Source organism: Anthonomus grandis, chromosome 9, assembly GCF_022605725.1.
Source record: "Anthonomus grandis grandis chromosome 9, icAntGran1.3, whole genome shotgun sequence".
Classification (NCBI taxonomy): domain Eukaryota; kingdom Metazoa; phylum Arthropoda; class Insecta; order Coleoptera; family Curculionidae; genus Anthonomus; species Anthonomus grandis.
Genome location: NC_065554.1, coordinates 23,708,918 through 23,733,696, shown reverse-complemented (window position 1 = coordinate 23,733,696; position 24,779 = coordinate 23,708,918). Strand labels below are relative to the sequence as shown.

The 24,779-nt window shown below is 30.7% G+C and overlaps 3 protein-coding genes across 3 annotated transcripts in view; 2 read left to right on the top strand and 1 right to left on the bottom strand.

The window, feature by feature from the left end:
• LOC126740205 (nuclear pore complex protein Nup88) overlaps nt 1–7,054 on the top strand; it is a 173,651-nt gene extending 166,597 nt beyond the window's left edge. The window contains exons 6-13 of the mRNA XM_050446140.1: nt 31–202; nt 257–503; nt 2,866–3,122; nt 3,180–3,293; nt 3,347–3,573; nt 3,628–3,787; nt 6,765–6,853; nt 6,918–7,054. Coding sequence (XP_050302097.1) covers nt 31–202; nt 257–503; nt 2,866–3,122; nt 3,180–3,293; nt 3,347–3,573; nt 3,628–3,787; nt 6,765–6,853; nt 6,918–6,984 — 1,333 coding nt within the window. The 3' untranslated portion in view covers nt 6,985–7,054. The remainder of the gene's footprint in view (nt 1–30; nt 203–256; nt 504–2,865; nt 3,123–3,179; nt 3,294–3,346; nt 3,574–3,627; nt 3,788–6,764; nt 6,854–6,917) is intronic.
• On the bottom strand, nt 7,047–18,231 carry LOC126740206 (sarcoplasmic calcium-binding protein). The gene is made up of 5 exons (XM_050446141.1): nt 17,936–18,231; nt 8,999–9,160; nt 8,773–8,940; nt 8,547–8,687; nt 7,047–7,543 (listed from the first exon to the last, which is right to left on the bottom strand). The coding sequence occupies exons 1-5, from the start codon at nt 18,053–18,055 to the stop codon at nt 7,313–7,315; spliced, it is 822 nt and encodes a 273-aa protein (XP_050302098.1). The 5' UTR covers nt 18,056–18,231; the 3' UTR covers nt 7,047–7,312.
• Nucleotides 18,232–22,259: 4,028 nt separating this feature from the next.
• Nucleotides 22,260–24,779, top strand: part of LOC126740440 (probable ATP-dependent RNA helicase kurz) — a 29,195-nt gene continuing 26,675 nt past the window's right edge. The window contains exons 1-2 of the mRNA XM_050446463.1: nt 22,260–22,415; nt 22,533–22,709. Coding sequence (XP_050302420.1) covers nt 22,341–22,415; nt 22,533–22,709 — 252 coding nt within the window. The 5' untranslated portion in view covers nt 22,260–22,340. The remainder of the gene's footprint in view (nt 22,416–22,532; nt 22,710–24,779) is intronic.

Below are 24,779 nucleotides of genomic sequence, written 5' to 3'. Positions count from 1 at the left end.
TAATCCATTGATTATTGATTATGTTTTCAGTTATAAACCAGTTGTTAAATGTGTCTCCTCAGCGAAGCAGGAATCTGGTGGTAATGACGCTTGCTCTATCATCTGCTTAAAAACCACCCCTCAGATCGTCTGTATTGCCAGTGCAACGGGGTTGTTAACAAATAGCGTTCTTCTTGATGTAGATAAAGAAGAACAAGAGAAGGTTCTTAATAATTTATATGCTTTGTTTCGATTGGATTTACGATTTGGTTTTTAGCTTAAAAAATCGTCAGTTTCTTACACAAACATACCGGATAAGGAGCTGATAGTCTTCGAAACAATCGAATTGGAATTGGGCCTGGCACTAACCGAAGATGAAGAATCTGAAAAGTATAAATGCCCGATTTTTCTACATAGAGACGAGTCCAGAGTTTCCAGGTTTTTTGCTACGCACAGCGCCGGTGTGCATACTATTAGTATTAACTGTGCCGATGAGCTGCATGATTATGTATTTGGACCTGCAGGTAGGGAATGTTGGTAATGAATTTTATTGTCAATCATACTCGAAAAAATTGTGAAAGCTTGGGATTTTATTTATTTCTTTATTAAAAATCTGATGGAACTTTGTATGCTGTTTTTGAAAATAATTAAATTTTCAGGTTCATTTTGAATTATTATATTTCTAATAAAATATTTTATCGCAGTTTATATTGACTAGATTATTTTCAAATTTTCACATTTTTCCTAATTCGTATTTTATCACAATCAATCCATGCATATTCTGGAGACTCATCCTGTTTATCTGAGAAAAAATTATATTTTTTTTGAGTAGTTTTTGCCTTTACTGTTGCAAAAATTTATCACTTTTACGCAGATTCGTTTTTAATTTTCTTCTCTTTAAGTGTCTTTATGGTCTGTACTCAAACTTAAAAATTAAACAATTATTTAAAAAATAAATAAATTATGTAAGGAATAATTTTAATTCTATTTTATTTAAGAAACAAATACATAAATAAAAGTATTGGGCAATTTTCTTTTAAACGTATGCGAGGCTTACCTTCCTGAATCTGATTGAATATTGAAATTAAAATTTTTTTGTATAAATACTGGAATTTCTGTTGTAAATAAAATAAAATAAATAAATTTCTGGAATTTCTGTTAAAAAATCATGTTTTATTTACGAAAAATTTCATAATTTACGCTTTTTAAGCTGTTTGTTTTATTGTAACTGTAAAAAAAGTAAAAAAAAATGCTATGTATTTAAAAATTAACTGTTTTTGAGAAATTAAGTGGTAACTTTTTAACTAGTAAAGGAAAAATTATGAAAATCTCTATCATCTAAGTAGATTCATTGCAGAATTTTAAAAATTGAAAATATATGGACTCTGATAACTGTTTTGAGTATCAAAAGTAAAAATAAAATATACGGAAAAAAATGGACTTTTAATTATAAAGATGTAATAGAAAAAAATTAAGGGTATCATATCCGGTGAGTGACCTGGCTATTCTGTTAAAATTCTTCGCTTTGGATATTTCTTTTGGAAACTATGTAAATGTTTGGAAATGTGAGGGTGAAATTATATATTCAATATACATATTTCTGCTTAATTTGCAACAATAACATTGCCTATTTTAATTAAATGCTTTAGTTTACAAATGCATAGTAAATGTCCAACTCGTGTGTCACGGTCTTCGTGCTCATTAATTGACTATGTTTGTTCTAATCGTACCACTTATTGATTTGTAGATGCTGCTCTATTAGGTCATTGTGCTGTTTTATGTAAAATCTCAACGATTTCTCTAAAAGAGGAGCAGGACATAGGTTAGCTGGAACGTTTAGTTCATCAAACTATACGATAGGTTGAAACAATAATGTCATAATATTTAATAATGATGGTTTACAATCATTTGATTCTTTAAGTAGTTTTCATCATAAACCAGTTTCCGTTCAGTTATCTACTTAACTTTTCGTTCAGACAATATTTTGGAAAACAATGCCAGACTTACAAATAATTTTAATGTCCTTCCAGCATATTATATATTTTAGGCAGAAAACATGTAATAAGCAAAATGAATTACTAAACTTGGGTGTGCAAAGATTTTCTTTTAAATTCATTCTTGTGGAGTAACTATGTGACACGGAGGAAAAACTGTTATTTATTTTAGGAAAACACAACAAGCAAGATAATATATACAAATTTGTAATGTTAAGGATATTTAACTCCTAATACAATAACAATGTAGAGTATTTACGGGGTTTCTTCGATAAAATATTTAAAATACTATTTTGACAAGTTGATAGAACTTTCAGATTTGCATCATATAAGCATACATTTTCTGTTAAATATATCTCTAAGCTGAATAAATTTGTAACATAATTTTCTAATTTTAGAGGTCAAAAAGACAGCATGTTCATTCCATTTTAAATTTTTATCTATAATTACTATACCCAAATATTTTATTTTATTGACTTTATTAATTTTGACACAGTTACAGTTTTTGGTTTTACTACAAGTTGACGCACGGAGTATTAAATATTCATCTTTCGGTTGATCTGCATTTGTGGGGGAAAAAGCAATAAAATTAGTTTTTCAAAATTTAAACTCACTTTACTTAAACCTAGCCAACGGTAAATTTTGTCCATCCCCAACTCTGCCCGATCATATACTTCATTTAAATCGTTAGCTGAAAATAACAGAGCTATGTCTTCAGCATGATACCACATTACAATTTTTATCGCATTGTAACTTTTGTGATGTTGTTCATGGTCCATGCTTATTGGAAAGAGATATGAAGTAAATACCCATACAGTATCGCTGTAAGCTATTAAAGGATTATGACTAGACATGTTTTTTTGAGAAATTTTCTTATTTTTTTACTTTCCAGATACTGATCCTACCTCAGATATATTCATAAATCCCAGCTCAGCAGAGTATCTGGTGTGCACCAAAACCACCAGCAGCACCAAATCCAACCCCGTTATGGGATTTTCTTTATACTACGAGCCCACATCCATAATTACCCTCTTGGGGGATGGCAGTGTCGTCACTTTAGGCATTCTGGCTGCCCCGATCGCTAAAAAAGACAATCTGTTAGGACTGCACGGAGGAGATGGAGAAAACGTACAATCGCCTCTTAAAAAGGTTTATAATAGTATACTTAAAAGCATTTTTTATTTATTAATTTTTTTTGTATTTTAGATGCTGAATGAACCTTTTGATCAGTACATCCAGCATATTTTAAAAAAGGGGGCGAGCGGTCCTTTATTGAAACTATCGTCGACCACCAATAACACTCCTGAGGAAACTTATGACGTAAGTAGAAGATAATATTTGAAAGGAAAAACATTAATTTGTTATGGTTTTAGCTTTTACAAAGGGCCGCCCAAACTTTCAGGGAAGAACATTTCCAAAAATTCACCAAAGCCAGAGAAGAGTTGGAGAAGCGCGTAAACACCCTCAGCCTACTAAAGAGAGCCCAAAAGGAGGAACTTGATAAACTCAACTCTTGTAAAGAGGAATTGCGAGAAAAAGCGGAACATTTAGCAGAAAAATACGAAGATATCAAGGATAAACAAGACGAATTAATTAAAAAGTAATATGAGAAAAAAATTGGTGTTAACGCAGTACTCTAATTAATTTAATTTAGATGCGAGGAGTTGGTGATGTTGGTGGCCAGAAAGAAGAGCGAACCGTCCGATGCCGAGAAGAAGTTTATGAAGGAGATGCAGGTGTATAGTGAGAAATGCGTGTCTTATCAGCTTGCTATCGATAAACTGAAATCGAAGCATAAATATCAGGAAATTAAGGTAAAGGACTTGAGTTATTTCTTAGAGATTTATTGGTTATAAGTCTTTATATTTGTGTGTGTTTTATCTGTCTATCAAACAGGGTTTCAATTTCAAAAGGTACCACCCTCTATATTTCTGCCCCTGTGTAAAATTTAATAATTTCTCAAAACACGTCAAATTTAATAAATGAAATTACCAGATCAAGTAAAGAAAGTTAATTATCAGCAATTTTCAAATAATAAACAGAAAAATTCATTGACATTTTTAAATCAGGTGTGCTGTTGTCAGATTTACCCAATAAGTTCTATAATAAGTATCTATTTAGAGCAACAATTTTTTAAGCTTTGGCGATCTTTCAGTAAAAGAATTTTAAAATATATTAAGACAAATGGAGGTCATGTCGAACATTTACTGGCAAATTTATTAATAATTTTTGTTTTTAATTTATCTTTTATATTGTATTATTCATTCATGGTATAGTAAAAAAAGATAAATATGACTTTTTTGAGTGCATTGAAAACTTTAAAAGTAGCGAAAAGGGTGAATGGTAGCAAGATTTTTGAAGTGCGCCCTTTTTAAGCAAAACGGTTTGCACATGCACATTTTAAATAAAAAAATAAATGATGCCAGATCTAAAAAAGTGACGAAATATTAAGAAATAAACATATTGTTGGTGGCACCCACTGTTACATAATTTTAAAAAAGGGAAACTTTAAGATTTACTTATACTAAAATTTGTCAGAAGAAAACTATGTTATACATTAGATAACTATATACAGGGTGTCCGGAAACTCAACGATAATACTGAAGGGGCTGATGGAGCAACTCATAAGCACCCAGAAAAACATAAAATGACCTTAGTAAAAAATCGATGGTCATAAAATTCGACCAAGTCGGCCGATCCATCTGTTGGGGTATGTTTGGTTTAAATACCGACGAATTTCATGGGTATAATGTGCCGGGCAACCATCATTTTGGAACCACATTATTGGTAAAAAAGTAAAAAGTAGGTAAAAGAATTGGAAGATTGTTCCAACAAAAATCTAAATAAGCCTGCCGGTTCAAATTTTCTGGTAATTCGAATGTGCCAATTACACGTCCGTTCAAGATACCGGTCCACAAGTTTACTTTAAATCGGTACTGTGACCTTTCTCTTCGAATAGAGTGGGGATTTTCCAACGCATAATTGTGCAAATTGTGCATGTTCATAAAGCCATCCTTTTTGAATGTACTCTCATCCGACCACAGTATATTATTAAAAAAAATCGGATCCTCTTGATTTTTTTGTAACATTCTGCGGCAAAATTGTAGGCGTGGTTCGTAGTCTCGAGGTAGTAGGCTTTGCACTTGTTGAACATGATAAGAGTTATATTGAAATCGCCTAGTGATTTCGTTTACTACCGATTTCGGTATCCCTGTTCTACTTTCGATTGCTCGTGCCGAAGTAGTCGGATCATTTTCAATTTCTTCTAAAACTTGATCAACATAATCAATACGAAGTCTTCCCTCTCGAAAATGAGGCAGTTTGCCTTCGGAGTATGAGAATATGGTGAACATTAATAAATACACGATAGTGAGGATATCGGGCTAAATTCGGATATCTTTCTTGATAAAGATTAGATGCTGCTAGAGCGTTTCCTCTGCGTTCACCATGAATGAGAAGCATGTTTGCATATTCTTGGGCGGTATACGGCAAGGGCATAATAAATGATTAACCAATGAAACAAACAGCTCAAAGAACACAGTCCACAGGAAAATGAACTCAAAAACAAATCTAAGGCAAAAGGTATCAGAAACGTTAGGATACAAGCAAAAAAGTAGTTAGTTCACGGAATACTGTAAACAAACTAAATTCCAAAAATGTTTGTTGTTTATTGCTATGGTGATAAGAATTACCTTCGCTTTTGATTTTTTTCATTTTTAAGTTAAATAAAAACATTTTAAACATAACTTAAAAATGTGTTTAATTTTTTTACAATGGGTGAATGTGTGAATGAATTAGGGTTATTTTTTACTATAACACAATAATAGTAAACTGTTAAAAAACATTTAGGTAATTTTAAAAAGTAGATTAAATGTGCAAAGTTTTTAAGGTATTAGCTAGGTTGCCGTACAATTTTTTTGGTCTGGTTTTTTTGTTTTTTTTTATAATACTTTTATTTTAGAATAGATTTCGTATTAAATTTTTTGGCCGTTTAGTTTAATGTTTGCCTTTGATCAGTAAAATGGCTATTCAGTGTTGCATAGCTAAAAGGAGATTCTAAAAAATATCTATTTTTAAGGCGTGATAATCGAAAATCTGATCCAAGAGTAGGATTTTGGTGACTTCCACTAAAGTGCCAATATCAGCGATTTTATCGAAATATATTCAAAAGGTCATTTTATGTTTTTCTGAGTGCTTATGAGTTGCTCCATCAGCCCCTTCAGAATTATCGTTGACTTTTCGAACACCCTGTATAAAAAAAGAAATTGAAGTCAAAAAAAATTAAAATACAAACTTCAACCAAGTACTGAAAACTGAAATAGAAAACGAGACAAAAACTAATTATAACTAAATAGTAACAGCCATATTGCTACCAAATTAAAATTATACAAAAAAAAATTTTGTATCTCTATATAAATACCATTAGTTTTAAATATTAATTATTTCAAATTTTCTTAAATACTGTTAGGCTTTATTCTGTTTGAACTTGAATATCTATGTATCTTGAATAGAAACACATGCAAATTTACGAGTTAATTGTGTTTCTAATAATACATTTTAAGCTTTTTCTAAAATTCATTTCAAAATAAACAATATTTTCTTTATTGTTATAATTATTTATGAGTTTATACTCGGTTAAGTTACCAGCATTGCTGCCCTTTGTCGAGTTTAAAATCAAGGCCTTTTTATTTTTTCAAATGTTTAAATCTAATTGCTACGTATTTCTTTACAAATCTTCAATCGACTTATAAGACTCACATTTATTCTTATTTGTATTTACGTTCATTTTAGATCGCAAACTGGAAATCTCAGGAGACCAAGAAGGTGCACACCATCAGTGAAATACAGGCAAACACCATCAAAAGTAGCCTGGTGGATTCGTGAGTAGTTTTTTAAAAGAAATATTAAAGATGATTATTAATTGCATTGTTTTTTTTATTTTAGGACTAAAAAAATCAACGACATGATTAAGCAAGTTAACGAGTACAAGGCCCTCCTCTGTTTGAAGTAGTTTTTAAAAAACCATTTTTGTTCGTTTATTTTTGTACCTTTTTGTGTCAATAAAACCAGAAATTTGTCAATGATTTGATTTATTATAAAAAAAAAGGATTACACACATTTTATCACATTACACCCTAAAATTAAACTTAACCTAATAAAAATTTAATATAAATTCATTATTAGGCTGAAACCTGTAAGAACAACAAGCTATATTAAAATCTGTTTTTTTTTTAATGATTTTTTAAGTGTTTTTTATACTTTTTTTGTCCTTACTTATAAAATTAAAAGCAAATTTCCGCATTAGAAACTACAATAGCTTTCAATACGAAAATTGAACTTTAATGGTCCACCAGTGGACCCCAAAAGTACTTGGAAATCCTCTCCGGGTCTTCGGTAACGAAAAACTCCCTGCCATGCTTCACGAACTCTTTCGCGGTAATTTTTCCATCTCCGTTGGTATCGATGGATCGAAAGGCGACCACTGCGTCAATCTCGTTGATTCCCAAAATGTTGAAGAATAATTTGAATTCTTCTACCGTGATTTCACCGGATTGGTCCTTATCTACAGCCTGGAATAAGAAGTAGAGTGTTAACATGGTAGGTAATTATATTGTATTTTAGAAATTTGTTTCTTAATAAAATAGAGGATTTATATCATGGATCGAAATTCTTTACATTTTGTACAAGAAGGTCCGAATCTCTTAAAAAACCTGGACCACCTCCATTATTAACCGATGAAGGAGAAAAAAAGTTTAAGGACTGGGTGATGGACATTGCAAAATGTGGATTTCCAATCTCAAAACAATTATTGATGCATACTGTAGCGAGAATTGCAGCTGATTCAAACAAAGCAATATTTAATCAAAGCAAGTTGCCTGGAGAAACATGGTACAAAGGATTTTTAAGAAGAAATCCGGAGATATCACTTAGACAAGCTGAAAATATTACTAAAGCACGAGCTGTTGTAACCGAAGGGAGCATTCGAAAATGGTTCAGAGAATTACATAAATATCTTTCGGAAATGAATTACTTAGATATTCTTAAAGACTCAACCAGAATATTTAACGGAGACGAGTCCGGTTTTTCACTCTGCCCCAAGAATGGAAAAATTTTAGGGCCAAAAGGATACAAGAATTTATATATCGTAAATAAAGGCAACGAAAAAGAAAATATTACTGTGCTGATAACATTTAATGCTTGTGGTAAAATTGCTCCTCCTGTAGGGGAGACTGGGGACGGTTGAAACAGTCGCCATTTTTTTTTAGACGCGAAGGTAAAAAATCGTGCAACTGCCTCACAACTCGCCTTCTCATATAATGAAATTTAGAATCCTCGTGTAAGTAAATATTTGTTTTTTAAACCATTGCTTTAAAAATATCTCCGATGTTGAGGATTTAAGTGATTTATTGACCGCACAGTTGGAACAGAAAATTTAGATATTTCTTTATTAAACGAAATATTTTTAATTTTATTAGTGGGTTACCCTGTAGTTATTTCCCATACCTAGACATTTTTTATTACTCTATGCATTTCTGAAATTTTAGTATAAATATATATATTTTGTTTCCTTACCTTAAATAAGTAAGGTAAAAAAGAATGGGCGTGCCTCACGAGCCTTTTATCATTAAGCACATGGTGCATATTATCCAAGAAAGCGAACACTGATACTGTATTGTAAGGAGTGATTTCCCCAAATAGTTTTTCCCATAGTTCCTAAAAATAAAGACAAATATTAAATAAAGTCCAAATAAAATTCACACATTTTAAATTGAAAAGAAACGGTCTTGGGTTATTTTACCTGGATAACTTGGTAAAACTCCTGGGAATGTTTCTCACTAATATGTCCCAAATCGACGAATCGATCGGCAAGTAGCTTAAAATCGTCAAAAGAGATCACACCGTCCTTGTTGAGGTCTAAAATAGCGTGGAAGGTGCGCATTTTCCTCCTCCAGAAGTCGGAATTTCCCTGTAATAAGTGTAATTAATAATATCTTGTTTCCTTATTAAATGGTTGCAAGACCTACTCTTTTGCCAATCCATTCTTCCAAATCGCTATCTGACTCGGAAGATGAGAGGTATGTTCTTTCTTGGTGGGGCTTTGCGTGTTTGCTGCTAAAATCTCTTGCAGGGGCTTTTATCGGAGTTTTTGGCACCAGGAGGCACGAATATTGGGTGCAGGTCATTGCCTGAAAAAAATTACATTTTAAGTTGCTAGCTTGTAGAGAACTATTAATTTTTAAGTTGATTTTAATGTAGAAAAAGTTATATTTAGGTGCCTACCAAAAAATGGCAGAGCAAGATAGAAAAAACAAATTGATTTAAATTAATGTTCTTCTATGCCTTAATGCTTTTTATTATTGTAGTTTTTAGGTAAGTATTAGGATCTTAACGTATCCAGCGGTTTTATCCTGTAAAAAAGTAGGTGCCCGGATAGGGCGCTAATAATTTTTAATAAATTTTTTACAGTGTTAGTTAAGTATAGACGAAAACATGCCGACCAAATATTAAATGGTTTTAATCGAGGGAGCCAATTGGCTTGTTCCTTTTCTGGATTTAAATTGATTATATCTTTGGTAACTTTAAAGATTTTGCTTTAGCTAATCTAAAAGTGTTCAAATATGGCCAACAAATTATTATTTCAATTATTTTAAAACTAATGTACGATGTTGATCAAATAGCATCAAATGTTTTTTTTTCAGCATATATTTCAAAAGGAAGCGATACTTGTAATTCTAAGAACAGTATAGTTTTGATTAGAAAATGAGTACCCACACCACACCTTTAAAATAATTAAAATCAATTTAAAATATATCTTCTTATGTTATTCCGGTTGGCTGGATAACTTCCAATGGTGTGCTCAGAAGAAAGATTTAAAAAATGCAACTTTTAGAAGAAAAAAACAATTCTTACGGAATTGGACTATGTTCTACAATTATTCTGAATATAGTATCACTAAAATAATTTGAAAATTAAAGGAGTTGCTTTTGCTTTGCGAATTCATCATCGGCATAGCTTTTAAATAGGTGTCAAAAGCAAATTAATACAGTGAACTCCGGTTATAACGTACCCTCTAGGGTGAATAAAATTAGTACTTTATAATCGGAGGTACGCTATAAAAGAAACCCATAAAAATAAATATGTAAAGATTTATTTGTTTTAATTAAAGGACTAAATTAACAAAAAATAAATTCTAAGTATTAAATACAAAGAAAGAGAGCTCTTCTTATGAAGAGCTCCATGGAAATTTCCTGCGCTTTAAGGATCTTATTATTGAAATTTCTTCCTTCCTTCTTTTACTCCTATAATACCATCTTAAGTAAAATCTTTCAAAATCCTAATAAAAAATAGAATATCCGATTTTTATAAAAAAAAACAGTTTGGTTTTCGTAAAGGCCGTTCTACAATCCAGTCAGTAAGTAGGAGATTTTAGACATAGGAACATAGTAGAGGGCTTTGAGGAAGATGAGTATGTAAGCTTAATGTTATGTGATCTCTCCAAGGCCTTCGACTGCGTCTCCCATAGTCTTTTTATAGAAAAACTTAATCGATACGACTTAAGAGGCATTTCCTTTCAATTGGTCAAATCTTATCTTTTCCCACAAAAACAGTGTGTTAGTCTCGGCAATACCATGTCTCAGGTTAGTATGGTGGACAGTGGGGTTTCTCAAGAGTCTGTCCTGGGACCCTTGCAGTCCATCATATATGGTAACGATTTGTTCAAATTTCTAACACCTAATAAGTGTAAATAAAGCATTTGCAGACGACAATTCGATTGCGTGCAAAAACAAAGACAATAATTTACTAAAAAACGTCAAACTGCCAAGCCATGGTTAACGCAGAAAAATGGTTTACTCAAAACTGTCTCAAATTAAACTGTGAAAAAACGCAAAACATTTTATAAAACAGACCTAACTCCAAATTTGGATCTAAAAGTTAAGCTACAGGGCATCACACTGTGCAGTAACCTTAGGTGGATACTTCACATCGATATACTAAAAAGAAAACTTTCTTCGGTGGTGTACCTCATTCGTAAATTAAAAAGTATTATTGACGATAAATCGTTAATGGATTCATAGTACTTTCTATTTCACTCACATATTTCATATGGCGTTATGAGGATTCAATTGACATTTTTCGTTTACAGATAAAAGTAAATCAGCAATTGATGCGCAATTTTTACAAGCTGCTGTGGATAGTGTTTTTTTATGATCAGTAAATAATGGATTGGAGCTTAATATTAAAAAATGCTTGAGCATTTCTTTTGGTCGTTCTTTAAGATTTGTTGTGCATCATTACACAATAAATGGCTTGGTTCTCAGATCGGTTATTACTGTTAGAGACTTGGATGTTTTACGGGACAGTAAATTGACATTTGGGCCTCATTATGATGAAATTGTCAGTAAGGGTATACGTAATCTTGGTGTTGTTGTGCGGAACTCTGCTAAATTGTCGGTATTTTGTTTTAAGATGCTCTAGTACGTGCATGGTCACCTTTTTATTCTAACCATGTGGAAGCAATTGAAACCGTTCAAAAAGCATTTCTTCGTTCCCTAACCTTCGAGGCTGATATTAATATTTACGAGAATTTTAATATTAATTATAAGATAATAGAGGATATATTTAACATTGATAGTCTTAAAGCAAGGAGAACTCGATCAGATTTACTGACATTTTAAAAGATATTAAATGGTAATAAAATAATAGATGTCAAAATGCTGCTATGATTCGTTTGCCTTTCCACCATGCTAATTACGGATTCTTTTTTCCAATCACCAGAATGACGAGAGTATTTAATGAGCTTAATCTTGACGCTTCATACATAGGTCTGTTAATTCATTTAAATTGAGACTTAAAAGGCTAAAGTGCCGAAATTATCTGTAGGGTTATGAGTGTTTAAATTAAATATCAGCTAGTAGAAATATATAAAAGCAAAAATATAAAAAAATAATAAATTTAGGCAACTATTAAGCAGTCATTAACAAAAATGAAATATACAGTGTTGAGGAATTTTTGTTCGAACTAAGTTCTATACAGAGTTATAATAAAAGTACAATATATTATTGTATAATTTATATTTTTAAACTTTTTCTTTTATGACTTGCTACAATTGTATATATTTACAAAACGTAGTCAATAAAATGATTATTATTATTCGGAGTTTGAATAGATTACAGATTAGGTAGGGACTTTTTGCGCCTTGTGTTTTCTTTCAGAATGCGTTAAAGTTTATGTTAATAATAATTGATGTGTTAATGCTGTTTGTTACTGAATTAAAGTTTGAATGACATAATTAAAAAACTAGAGATGTGCCAAGATGAGATGTCATTAAAGTGTTAATTACATTTCCAAGTCGCTTAGAGAGAATGAAAACATGAAACACAACAATAATATATCCGCCTTAGATCCACCTATCTAGATACATATTTGCAATATTTCTTTAGGCACACTTTAATTGCAGATACTGAAGCAAATATGACAATCTGAAATTGAACAGAAGTATATTGATATGTTGACAGAGAAGAAATGCAACTGTAGGCGCCTAAAAACTAGTATAATAATAATAATAAACATTATAAATAGTACAAATGTTTAAAGCGCATAAAGTTCTGTCAACATCTTTTACCCTTTACTACACAAGGATACATTTTTAAAATTATACAGTAACAAAATGTGCTAATTTCACCCCCATTTTATCTTGATCTAGGTTCATTATTAACCTTATATCCATTCTCTATAAGAAATTTATGGATGGTTGAACTTTATCCATTATCACCTAGAATATCAGCTTAATCACTTTTTGATTATACAATTTAGATTTTTAAATCAAAAACTAATAAATAATTAAGTATGTATTAATTTAATAATTGCTGTACAAAAACATAAATAATAAATATTTAGCAATAATTATTATAGTCTAAATCCGCTGCCTACCTGATTACAAACTGTTTGTTTACAATAATTAATTATTCGAAAGGTCACAGCAGATTGTTGTTCCACATAGCCAGTCTGGTTTCAACTCGCAATAAATATTTATATTCTTATGTACCAGCATATGTATGTACAACTCATTATTTTGCAACAAAATACTCGATACCAATATATAAAAATTATTTGGGACAGCAGATAACGCCTAAAATGTGGTGCTTATATGGTTTCAATAAGATAGTTATGTTTATTAATAAATTGTTACATAATGAAACGCGTGTTACATGTTTATAATAACCTTTTGTGGGTGATTTTCTTTTTTACGCAGTAGGCGTTTTTTATGTAATCAGTTTTCTTGTCATTATATCCCCAAAGAAAGTTTGAATACTATTTAGGTGTATTATAGTTTATGAATCAATTTTTTTTGAATAAAACAGTAATGCGATTACTAATAAACCCTAATTTAAATAAATAAATAATTTAGATTTTGTAACGTCCTATACGTCTAGACAACAGCCATAATATACTAATTTCTTCTTTAAAACCGATAGCGATCTACTTCCTTAAATAAAAAACAGGTCATTTTTAATGTGGCCCTAAGTGATTCTTAATGGGCTGTTTTATTTTTATTAAGCAACCAAACGATGGAGGGACTACGTGAAGTATTCAGCATATTATTTGGGCTTGTTTCACGTATGTCTCGCGAGATAAATAATGGGTTACGACACTAGTAGCGTAGCCGCGTCTACAGTCACGTACGATTGGTTCTTGACCTTTAAGAGAAAATTAAGACTGTTTATTGTGAATAGTTTGCCCTTCGAATTTTACTTCTTGGTTTCGGTTTAATGGAATCTGCGTCTTTGTATAGCTTATACAGAGTATTTGTAAAAGCGATGCTGGGTATAGAAATTGACCAGAACATTATCAGTATTAGTTACTTTGGTTTAAAAAAGATATTAAACCTTCCTTCGTCAAATAATAGTTTTTTTCTGTAAACATTTGAACAATTATAGGGAGTATTTCGAATTTTTTTTTGATAATAAACGCATTTTTTATAGAATAAGAAATGCATTTTGCTAAATTTACCTAAAATCAGTTTCTAATAAGATACTAGAAATAACATTATTTTCTAAGCATTCTTTATGATACTTTAGACCTTTCTACAATGCACACTTGCATACCCAATAATAGCAAATAATTTAATTACTTTTGCACATGACCTCTATGAAAAATAAGAGATGGAAATTAATTTTAACGTACAAAAATATTTGAAATATATGTATAATGCAGTAACTAAAAGTACTATTTCAATCTGGTTCACATATTTAAATCCAATATAGCAGTAGTAAGAAATATAAGTTGATGGTCATCAAAGCACGAAACTCAAAAGAGATATAGTGGTTACCAAATAATAAACATAAATAATAGATTACTAAACTAAATGACTACCTAAGAAAAAATATATTAGCATCTTAACTGCCTAAATTCAAAACAAAAACATGGCCTCGGCAAATGCCTGAAATATATCACGTAATTTGGTAGAACTTAAAACAAAATAAGAAAAGAAGTCGTTGATTTAATTTATTAGTCAATTATCTAAGTTTCTAAGAAATTGAAAAAATCAACTTGTTTAGATCAATCGACAATATTAAGCTGAAAAAGTCAAAGAGATCAAGGCTTCAAAACATAATTATTTGTCGCTAACAACTTGTTTTTTTTTATGTTTTCATTTATCAAGTTATTTAATGCTTGAATTAATATTTTGATTATTACCATCAAATTATTTACGAGGGAAACATTTGGAACTTTATTTGTTTACGTGATAAGACTCTATACTATTAATATATAATAGAAATGTCCAAAAACCTTTCAATAAACGAGAACACCATTGACGTCAAAGGAATATTTACTCTCCTGATACCACTTGTCTTCTTAGACCTGAACGTGCGTCAAAATAAAATAAATAATAATAAGTTAAGCATAATGTAGGCCAAACATCGAGACTATCCTTATTTGTTTGGCTCAAAGTGCGACCACCTTTAAATTATTAAGTCAATAGTAGATTGTAGTAGATACGTGTGTGTTTAGATAGTGAAAATACTGACTATTTTCCCAAATATGTTGAAACGCCGATGATGATTTAGTTTTTGTTATATAAACATTAATGGTGAGGTAAGTAAGATCTTAGGGGAATATAATGCAGTGGCACAGTTTCGTTCTGAGACAGTCGAGGTATAAATTGTAAAATATCTAATGTGAAGGCGACCGAAGATGCTTGGCTCACACAGGATTTCTTTTTACTTCTGCTGAAAAACTAACGTTCCTTAATCAAAATTTGCAGAAGATCTTAACAAAATTGATCTGTTTTCATATTTCGCACAAAATATTGCCAAGTTTTAGCGCGTCAGGTGTAGTTAGTTTTCATTAAGGTGTGCTGACACGTGAGATTAAACAAAATTTCAGCAGTGAATTATAATGTTATAAGGAACTGAGATATATACAGTAAAAACATTGAATCGAATATAGACATTGGCGATATTGCAATCTACCTTTTTTGTGAAAATAACAAGTGGATTCTGAGCAAAAGACACCGATTTCCTTTGTTTTTACAGGCCCAATTAGATTTAATACTTGGGTTAAAAGTAATATTATTTTGGCACATATAGGCTTGATATTTGTCCTGAGTTTTGTTTGTTATATTATACTTTTCCCATAGTTTCCGTTTTTTGTTAATTTCTTTGAAAATATTTTCATTTATCCATGGTTTTTGGGGGTTTGTTTTCACACGTGTGGTAGGAATGTATTGTTCGATAGCACCATTCACAACATTTTGAAAGTTGTCGAAGTGGTTGATTTCTTCATAGTTTGCAGTGTAAAAGTTCCTTCTTACAGTTGTTTATGTTTGTTTGGGTGGAATTTTTAGTTGTCTTTTTGCTTTTTTTACGACATAGTCGCTGCGGCCAATGGGCGGTTCTGAGCAAAGATCAAAGATGCTTTTAGGATCGTTGGTTATGAAGTGCTTCAAAAGGGAACTTTGGTCTTTTCTGTATCTTGTTGGGAAATCAATCAACTGTTGGGCTCCTATTTCTTGATACATGTTCATAAAATCCTGCGTCTTTTTGTCTGGTGATGCAATTGAGAGACTTTTCCAGTTAATGTTAATAATATGTTTTTATTTTCCATATATTACTAGTTTAATTCAATATTGATATGTTTGATCGAAATAAATGGTATCTTTAAACCAATGAATGAAATATATATGACAAATAAATATACATTTGAACACATAATATGGCTCGTTACATTCAGTGCATGGTATATTTCATTTAACTATTTCATCCAATTAGTATTAAATAAATTTTTCTATGTTAACAAGTAATAGATATCAGGTAGCTAAATCACTGACTTTTTTCGAAGCAGTTGAGTAATAATTTTTTTCCTATTCTTGGCAGTTATAAGTTATAACTAACTGATTTTATTATTTCCAAAGATTTAAGTCGTAGATTTTTTTTATTTAATAGTACCTATAATTTTATTATTCTATTATTCTACGTAATTGAATCATAGATTTTTTCATGTCAGCTAGCCAGGACTTTTTTCAAGGCAGTTGAGTATTTTTTTAAATTTTAGCTAGTTAAGTGATTCTATTATTCCCAGGCCTTTGGGTCGTATATATATATTTAATTCAGAAACTATCATATTCTTTACCAGTTAAATCACAAAAATTTTTTTTTAGTTTTAGGCAGACGTGAATTTATTTTCTCCCAGGCATCCAAGTTGGATAAAGATTTTTTTTGTTGACAAGGTCCTTATCAACAACAGAATATAAATAAATAAAATTAAAAATAAAAAATAACAATAATAACAAATAGGCCTAATTGGTATATCCAATAGCAACTTTATAAACCTTTTATTCCCTGGTGATGGACACTGTGTCCGAAACATGTAGGGAATTTTAAATAACTAAATGCTTAATAAATAAGTGGAGGGAGACTGCGGGATTTTCATTTTACCTTAACCTAGGACTCCACTGCAAGTATGAACTATTTCTTCACATATTTTTTTGTTACTTTGAGCTAGTCAAGGCATTGACTTCTTTTTAAAGCATTAGTAACTTGAAATCTTTAGGCAATTAAGTTTTATTCTAGGCAGTTGGTCCTTCGGCACTTAAAATGTGGACATTTAAAAGGCAGTAAAAGCATGAGCTTTTCAATAATCAGACGAATTGACTTCTGCAGTAGTTCAGCCATGAATATATTCATTTAAGACGATTTTTTTTATTTTAAGATTTTTAATTCTCTTCCCAGGATCTCATTTTCTTCCCACTTTTCTTAGTTATTTTAAATACTGAGAGGCTTTACTAATTACGGGCAGTTACGTCATAAATATTTTTTTATTTCCGTCAAACCATAAATATATAATTTTTTAATTTTAGGCAGTTAACATCATTACAAATTAATGATTAAAACTTATGTAACCTAAAAAAATTGTAGTTTTTTAGACTTCCAAAATTATCCAGCTACTTCAAAAACTTATCAACATATTCCATTATTATTTCACCAATCCAAACCATCACCAATTAAATATCCTAGATTCCACTATAATATATATTATAAAATATTCTCTTTAACTTCAATTAACGTTTTATTTATACGTTAAAGGTGCGTAAAGAATTTGCGTAAATTGGTAACTATAACGTGTTGCTTATAAGCATATATCTTTTATATAAGTGAGTTCAAGGAACGGACAATACGCTCATTTAAAATTATAATCCATATATCCTTAAAGCATGCAAATAACAATAATAATTTTTTCAACGTCTCTTGATAATAATAAGCATAAATGTAAGATTTATACACATATTTATATTGTATATCAATCTAAATGTTAATAAAAACCATTCTTGTATGAAATAGCTAGTATATAAGGCAATGAAAAAGAACCCTCTCACAGGTAAAACTAACAATTCTTTAAAGATTACGGGTAAACAGGTAAAAATAAATATAGTTCCAAAATTTCAAGACAAAACAACTTACCGCTGCGCCATTCTTCATAGCCTCCATCTTAACACCGCTTTCAGAAGCGGTTTTAAATGCCGAAAACTTTTGTAAATGCTTCCCCAACTTAAGTCCATTTCTTAAAATTGAAAATGCCATCTTGTTGTCGCACTTGAATAAATTAGAAACTACTGAACATATGGTGCGCCAATAGTGGTATTATAAGTCTTATATATCAACAAGTTGATATATCTAGAAGTCACAATATATAAGAACGACGCGTCTTTCGCCAAAGAGGCCTTGTAACTGTTGTACGGGTCAAAATCGAATAGTTTGAAAACGGTACCACTATATAATACGGTCGACGATAAAAGCGATCGGCGATAGGAGGGGTACGACGAGATTATGGTCGTTTAAAGGATCAAATTTGAAAATGATTTATTATTTGTTTGTCAGGAAACTTTGTGGAATTAAGCCCAAAAATAGTCGTTGGGTTTACCCACTAGGGCCTTTTTGATAGTACAGGTATACTGACTACCTACTAGTCTTCTTATTTTTATACTTTGTATCATTTGAAAAAAAAAGGATAAGTTAGTTAAATTTTTCTGTTCCCTTTGCACAGATTATTTAAAAAACTTACCACGAGTGTTTGAAATTCTGTTCCAAAGTTTCAACACATTTTCCTAAAAAATTGTTTGGTATTGATCTTTTCTGGATAGACCAGGAATGTTTTTGTCTAGAATTTTAGGATAGTTGGCACAAGTGTTTTTTATGTAACTTTATCGCCAAAAAAATCGAAATGAGAGTGGGCCAGAAAAGCAGGTATTTTTGCACTCTTATAATTTTAGTCATACAATTTTTGGTACAACACTAAATTCAAATATAATATCTTGTATCTTGTATTGATCACTTTTTTGCAAACTATGAATGTTAGCAATGCCGAGGTATTAAAAACAGCCCTTTCTGATCACCATGCAATAGATATCTCAATTATACAAATTTTCAGCAAAATTTAAAAAAATAGATATTGGATAACACAGGGTTTCAGAATTTCCTAAAAAAGGAAGCATGATTTATTCCATTAAATGATTGCTGGATATATAAGAAAAGAACACTGTAGTGTCTTAAAAAAGTAATTAAAGAGGCGAGATTTGAAAAATAACTAGCTTTAAATATATTGCTAACTTTAAATCTGAAAATAAAGGTCAAGCTACATGGCCTTTAATTAAAGAAAAATCACAAGCAAAGAGTCTCAAAAAACCCGTTATTGGGGTATTCATGTACTAAATTTGACAGGGAATCTGACTTTTTAAACACTGTTCATGGTTTTTTCTTAAATGTCTGATCAGACACTAATTTTTATAGGAGAAAATAACGTAAAGAAGATACAGAAATATTCATATAGCATTATTTTTTCTCTTATAAGTCCAGGTGAAGTAGAGAATATAGTTTAACAACTAAAAAATAAGTTCAACAGGTCATATTATATATATTATATATATCGTTTATTTAGTCAAAAACTAATACAAGTTATACAACAAGGTTACTTAATAATTACCATATTACATTTAAAAAAAAATTGAATAACTAACAAACACTATACAATTACCACAAACATATGTATATTATACAAACAAAAAACGAGATACAAACCAGACAAAACATGATTTTTATTTAGAAATAAGTGGTTTATTATACTAAATTTATGATTAAACGATATGTACAAGCCCTTTTAAAAAACTTTATACTTTCGCTTGTTTTGATTTTTATTGGCAACATATTGTATTTATTTAGACCATTAAAAAATAACAAATTTTAAGCACGTTCTTGAGAAACTCTAGGTATATAAAAATTACTTCTCAATCGCGTGTTATGATTATGTATTTTGGCAGAGAATGTGACTTTACTCAACAAATACTGTGGAACATGACCAATTTTAATCTTATGGACAAATGTCAGCGTATTGAGTAGAAGATGCTCTCTGACTGAGAACCGTTCTAAAGCCTGTAGCATATCTTTTATTGAGGTCAATCTAAGTAAGGTTTACCTAGTATTATACGCATTGCCCCATTTTGCAACTTTCGAAGTCGAGACAACGCATTTTCTCTTAATAAAAATAATACACTAGAACAATAATTAAAGTGAGGCAGGATAAGTAGATTTTAAATAGTTTTTTTTTGTCCATAAGCTAAGTAAGGTGAACATCTAGATAAATATGAAATCTTTTATAAAACTTTCTTAATGATCTCAACTGCATGTTGATATTTCCTTTCTAAAACAGATTTTTCATTAGCTCATGTCATAAGCTTATCAATTCAACAGGGCACCTATGTAACACTTCTCAAAATTTGCTTTGGTTAAACTAGTCTTTAAAAAAGACGATCCCTCTAAAGTGATATTAAGAAAGTTAGATATAACATGCTTCAAATTTAGATTAAAAAACATCAAATACTAGTAACATAAATACAAAATGGCTTAAGGAAAGGCAACTTAACAGCTACAATGGTAATTTTTTTGGTCCTATCCAAGACCTTTAATAATGTTAACTATTTTATATTTTTATACTGCTTAAAAAGCTAGAGGCCTATGAAGTCAGAGGAGTTCCCCTCAAGGAGTCCTATTTGTCAAATGTAGTCAGTGTACTTATAGTTAATAAGACCTACTAGTGATGGTAGAAAGTGCAAGTCTGACTACAAATAAATGAAAAAAGGCGTGTCTCAAGGATCTGTTGTTCTAGAAACGTTGCTAATCTTCACCGATGATGTCACAAATGTTTATGTTTGCTTATATACAGCCAAAACATTGAACAGGAGTGTGCAAATCCATAGGTCAAAAGGTAAAATCACTGAATGACTGGTTTAGCATGAATAATCTTTTACTGAATGTCAATAAGATGTAAATATTGAACTTTAAACAAATGCCAACTAAAAACTCTCTAGTGTAAATTGGCAGAACAGAGATAGAAAGGCGTAAATGGCTAGTAATGATGGATTTTATTTGTCAAAAAAGGTACTTAATTTACCCTATAAGGTAATCCTGTAAATATTTTTTTAACATAACATCTTTATCTTTTATTGTACGTATTCATATTTATAAATATATTTATTTTAATGTGTAGCATGATATTTTGGATGTCTAAAACAAAAATCTGATGAAGAGATAAAAAGGGATCTAAACCTGTAACTGCAAACAAATGCTTTTTATTTAATTCAAGGGTATGATCATAAATTTAAATGAATCTCATTTAGTTATAGTGATTTTGTGTATGTGAGTAGGTCTATTGTGAATGAATGCATTTTTTTGTTTTCTATTTAACATATTTATTCGTGTGTCTATAAGTATTTTAGCTTTTTATATTCTGCCTATCTATATTCATTTTACTTTGCTGCTTGATGAAGACATCTAAACTCTAAAGTTTCAGCAAATGATTGGAATGTTCTTAAAAGGGTTTTTGGTCAAACAAAGAGCATTTGTTACCCAATAATTTCGTATACAAAAGTTTCTTGTACCTGAAATATTTTCTATGTTAGGGGCAATATTGTGAAGCAAGGGTAACCAGATTTCAAACTTTGAAAATAAGTTAAGTTAGTTTAACTTTTATTAAGTTATACCCAAAATTAGCGGACATTTTTGGGTATAACTTAGAAGTCATTTAAAATAATCTTATATCGGACGAATTTAAGGGTAAAAACTTAATTCTGGGTTAAGCATTTGGGTAGTTAAAGAAGTTTTTGCCTCAGGCATTTTTTTTCTAATATTCTTCCAAAGCAAATCTTCACTAACCTATACCTAAAAAACCAAAACAACAGTAAAAAACTTTAAGTCAGGGTCTCATTAAACATATGTACATATAATTTCTTAAAAAGCTACAGGTGTTTCGCTCCTATCGGAGCATCATCAGTCCTAGACATACACCTACACAGATCACATTACAACTAACAAACCTTGTTGCTGACTTGGAGGTTTTTTACTTTTGTTTTGTTTTTTTGTGTGGTCTCTTGGAGAAAGAATGTATTATCATAATGTAAAATGTTTCAATTTTAATACCTAAAATCCTGGTATTTTGTCGTTACAAATTATGTGCACTGAATAAAATTATTTAACATTCAAGCTTTTTAATCCAGTATAAAATGGAAATACCGTTAATGCTTGACAACATGCTTTTGGCTCCAACCATATATTTAACACTAGTGTTAAATATATGGCTATAGTGTAGTGTTAAATATATGGCTCCAACATTCAACAGCAGTAGCAACACTAGCAACATAAAGCTGGTCATGTGCGCTCAAGTGTATACCCACTTTAAGAAGTTGACAGGTTTAAATTGAAATTTTCTTTGAAAGCACTTCTAACCTCACTTTGTTTTGTTATTGTATAGCATGTGTTTTGAAAATTTGCAAACTATCGAAATTAAATTGTTTATAGTTTATAAAATTCATTTAAAATGACTAAAAAGAAATACAATTGGAAAGCCAGACAGGTTCTTACGACTGTTGTGGATGATTCTTCAACAAAACAGGTAATTTAAACTTTTCAGTTAAGTCTAGGGTGCTGTTTTAATCCAAGTACCACTTCCCGACTATTAACTTCTTTTTGGTTCATTTTTATTCAATCAAATTTTATTTTATTTTTATAGATAAAAGTAGATCTAGAGCTCAAGGGCAATTATGACCAAAGTAATTTATTGGTATTACCATCTGAAAAGAGAAAGACCAAAACCAAGGATGACAAAACTAAAACTGTAAGAATTTTGTCGAAGAAGCATAGGAAGCAGCTGGAAAAAATTGTGGAAAGAAAGAAGAAAAAGGAAAATGTAAGTTCTTTAGTTTACTATAGGATTTAAGAACTACTTATTATAAAGGTTGACTTATAGTTGTTCTGTTGACCTAACTAATAAATCAGTGTATTCAGTGTTGTCAGGTCAAAATCACCACAAGCTTATCAACAAAAAAGTGGTAGATTTGAAAATAAAATGGTAGATTTTTTTTTGTATTTAAAATTAGAAATAAGTTTATTAAACACATAGTTTTTTATTGTAAAAGCTAATATACACAAAAATATGGTTAATACCAACAAAATTTTTATTACCAAAAATAAATATCCAACAATCCATTAAAGTTGCCACCGCCTAAAACTTTATGAGTGGTAATACTAATTTAACATTTACACTATATATTATATGTTAAACAAGAAATGTTAAAAATAAATTGACATTATTTAATACATAGTTAAATGCTAAATCATAAAATCTTAGGCGGTGACAAATTTGCTTATGTATATATGTATAAACAATCTGATTAAAAGTGATAAGGTATAAACAATCTGATTACAATTTTTATGTCTTTGGTGATTTTAATGTACCAGATGCTCGCTGGGGGAGTGACAATCTTGGCTCTGTGGTTAAGTGCAGTCCTAACTCTCCAGGTTTAACTCTAGGTCAATTTTATGCTTATTTGAATTTTTTTCAAAAAAATAATACCTAATGATAGATTGGTTTATTTGGATCTGATCTTCACTAATAAAAGTAATCTTGTGGTAACAGAAGCAATCAACTACCTTTTTGATAAATTCTAAAACCACAAAGCGTACAACTTTCAATTAGATTTGTGTGGTGAATTCAAGCCAAATGTAGAGTATGTAGAATTTTATTATGATTTTAAGCTTGCAGATTATGATGGCATTAATAATTACTTGTCTGGAATTGACTGGACTACAATACTGAACACGACTGATATTAATATAGCTGTCTCTCAATTCTATCACATTTTAAACATGGCAATAGCCCTTTTTGTTCCTCTCAAAAGATATAAGACATCTGATTTTCCCAAGTGGTTCTCAGGTGAACTTAAATATCTAGTTACACAGAAGAAGATTGCTCATGATGAAGAAGATGATCAGTACTCATGATCAATCTGATTATGTCACTTTTTCTAATCTCAGGGCAAGGTGCAAAACTTTAACGAATATTTGCTACTGTGATTATATTTCAAATTTAGACCGATTGCTGTGTACTGACCCTAAAAGCTTTTGGTATCACCTCAACAGTAGGAAGGCAGTAAATAAAATTTCAAATTCAATGTATTATGGTAATAATGAATTTTCTGGTTGCGAACAGATAACAGAGGGTTTTGCCCAGTTTTTTTCAACTGTCTACAATACTAATATAAATAAAAATAACAATTATTATATGGGTCAACAAGTGGGAGAAAATATGACAATTCCTAATCCCCAACTGTCTGTTGGTTTGATTTTTGATAAAATTTTAAAATTAAAGGCCAAAGTTAGTTCAGAGATGGGATACCAAACTATTTTTTACAAAAATGTGTCTGTACTGTTTCTCACCCTCTATTCTTCCTTTTTCAGAAATCCCTTGGCTCAGCACTCTTTCTGTCCTTATGGAAGCATAGTTTTGTGGTACCAATATTTAAATCAGATGATAATGACCAAATAGGCAACTATAGGGGCGTTTGCATCCAGTCGGCCATTCCAAAACTGTTGGACAGTCTTATCTACGACCAAATTTATTTCTATTGCAAGGAGCTGTTGCTCAATCAGTAGCATGGGTTTAGTTCGGGCAGATCTACGATCACTAACTTGTTGATCTATCAGCAGGATCTGTTGGATGCCTTGGAGAGGGGATGTCAGATGGATGTGATTTATACAGACTTCTCCAAGGCTTTTGATAGAGTCGAAAAGTCGAGTGTTTGGTTTCTCCAATCATAGTTGCCTGGTTCACAAGCTTCTTGTCAGGCCGGAGTCTGCAGGTTAAATTGGGTAGTGCTAGATCCAGCAATATCAATGTATGTTCTGGTGTACCTCAGGGTGGACACTGCTCACCATTGCTCTTTAACATTTTCATTAATGGTATAGCTACATGTTTTGG

Coding starts and splice junctions, on each gene's coding strand:
- LOC126740206 (XM_050446141.1), bottom strand. CDS start 18,055: ATGGCATTTTCAATTTTAAGAAATGGACTTAAGTTGGGGAAGCATTTA. Junction 9,161..17,935: donor CTATGAAGAATGGCGCAGCG/GTAAGTTGTTTT, acceptor AATTTTTTTCAG/GCAATGACCTGCACCCAATA. Junction 8,688..8,772: donor AGTTTTACCAAGTTATCCAG/GTAAAATAACCC, acceptor CTTTATTTTTAG/GAACTATGGGAAAAACTATT.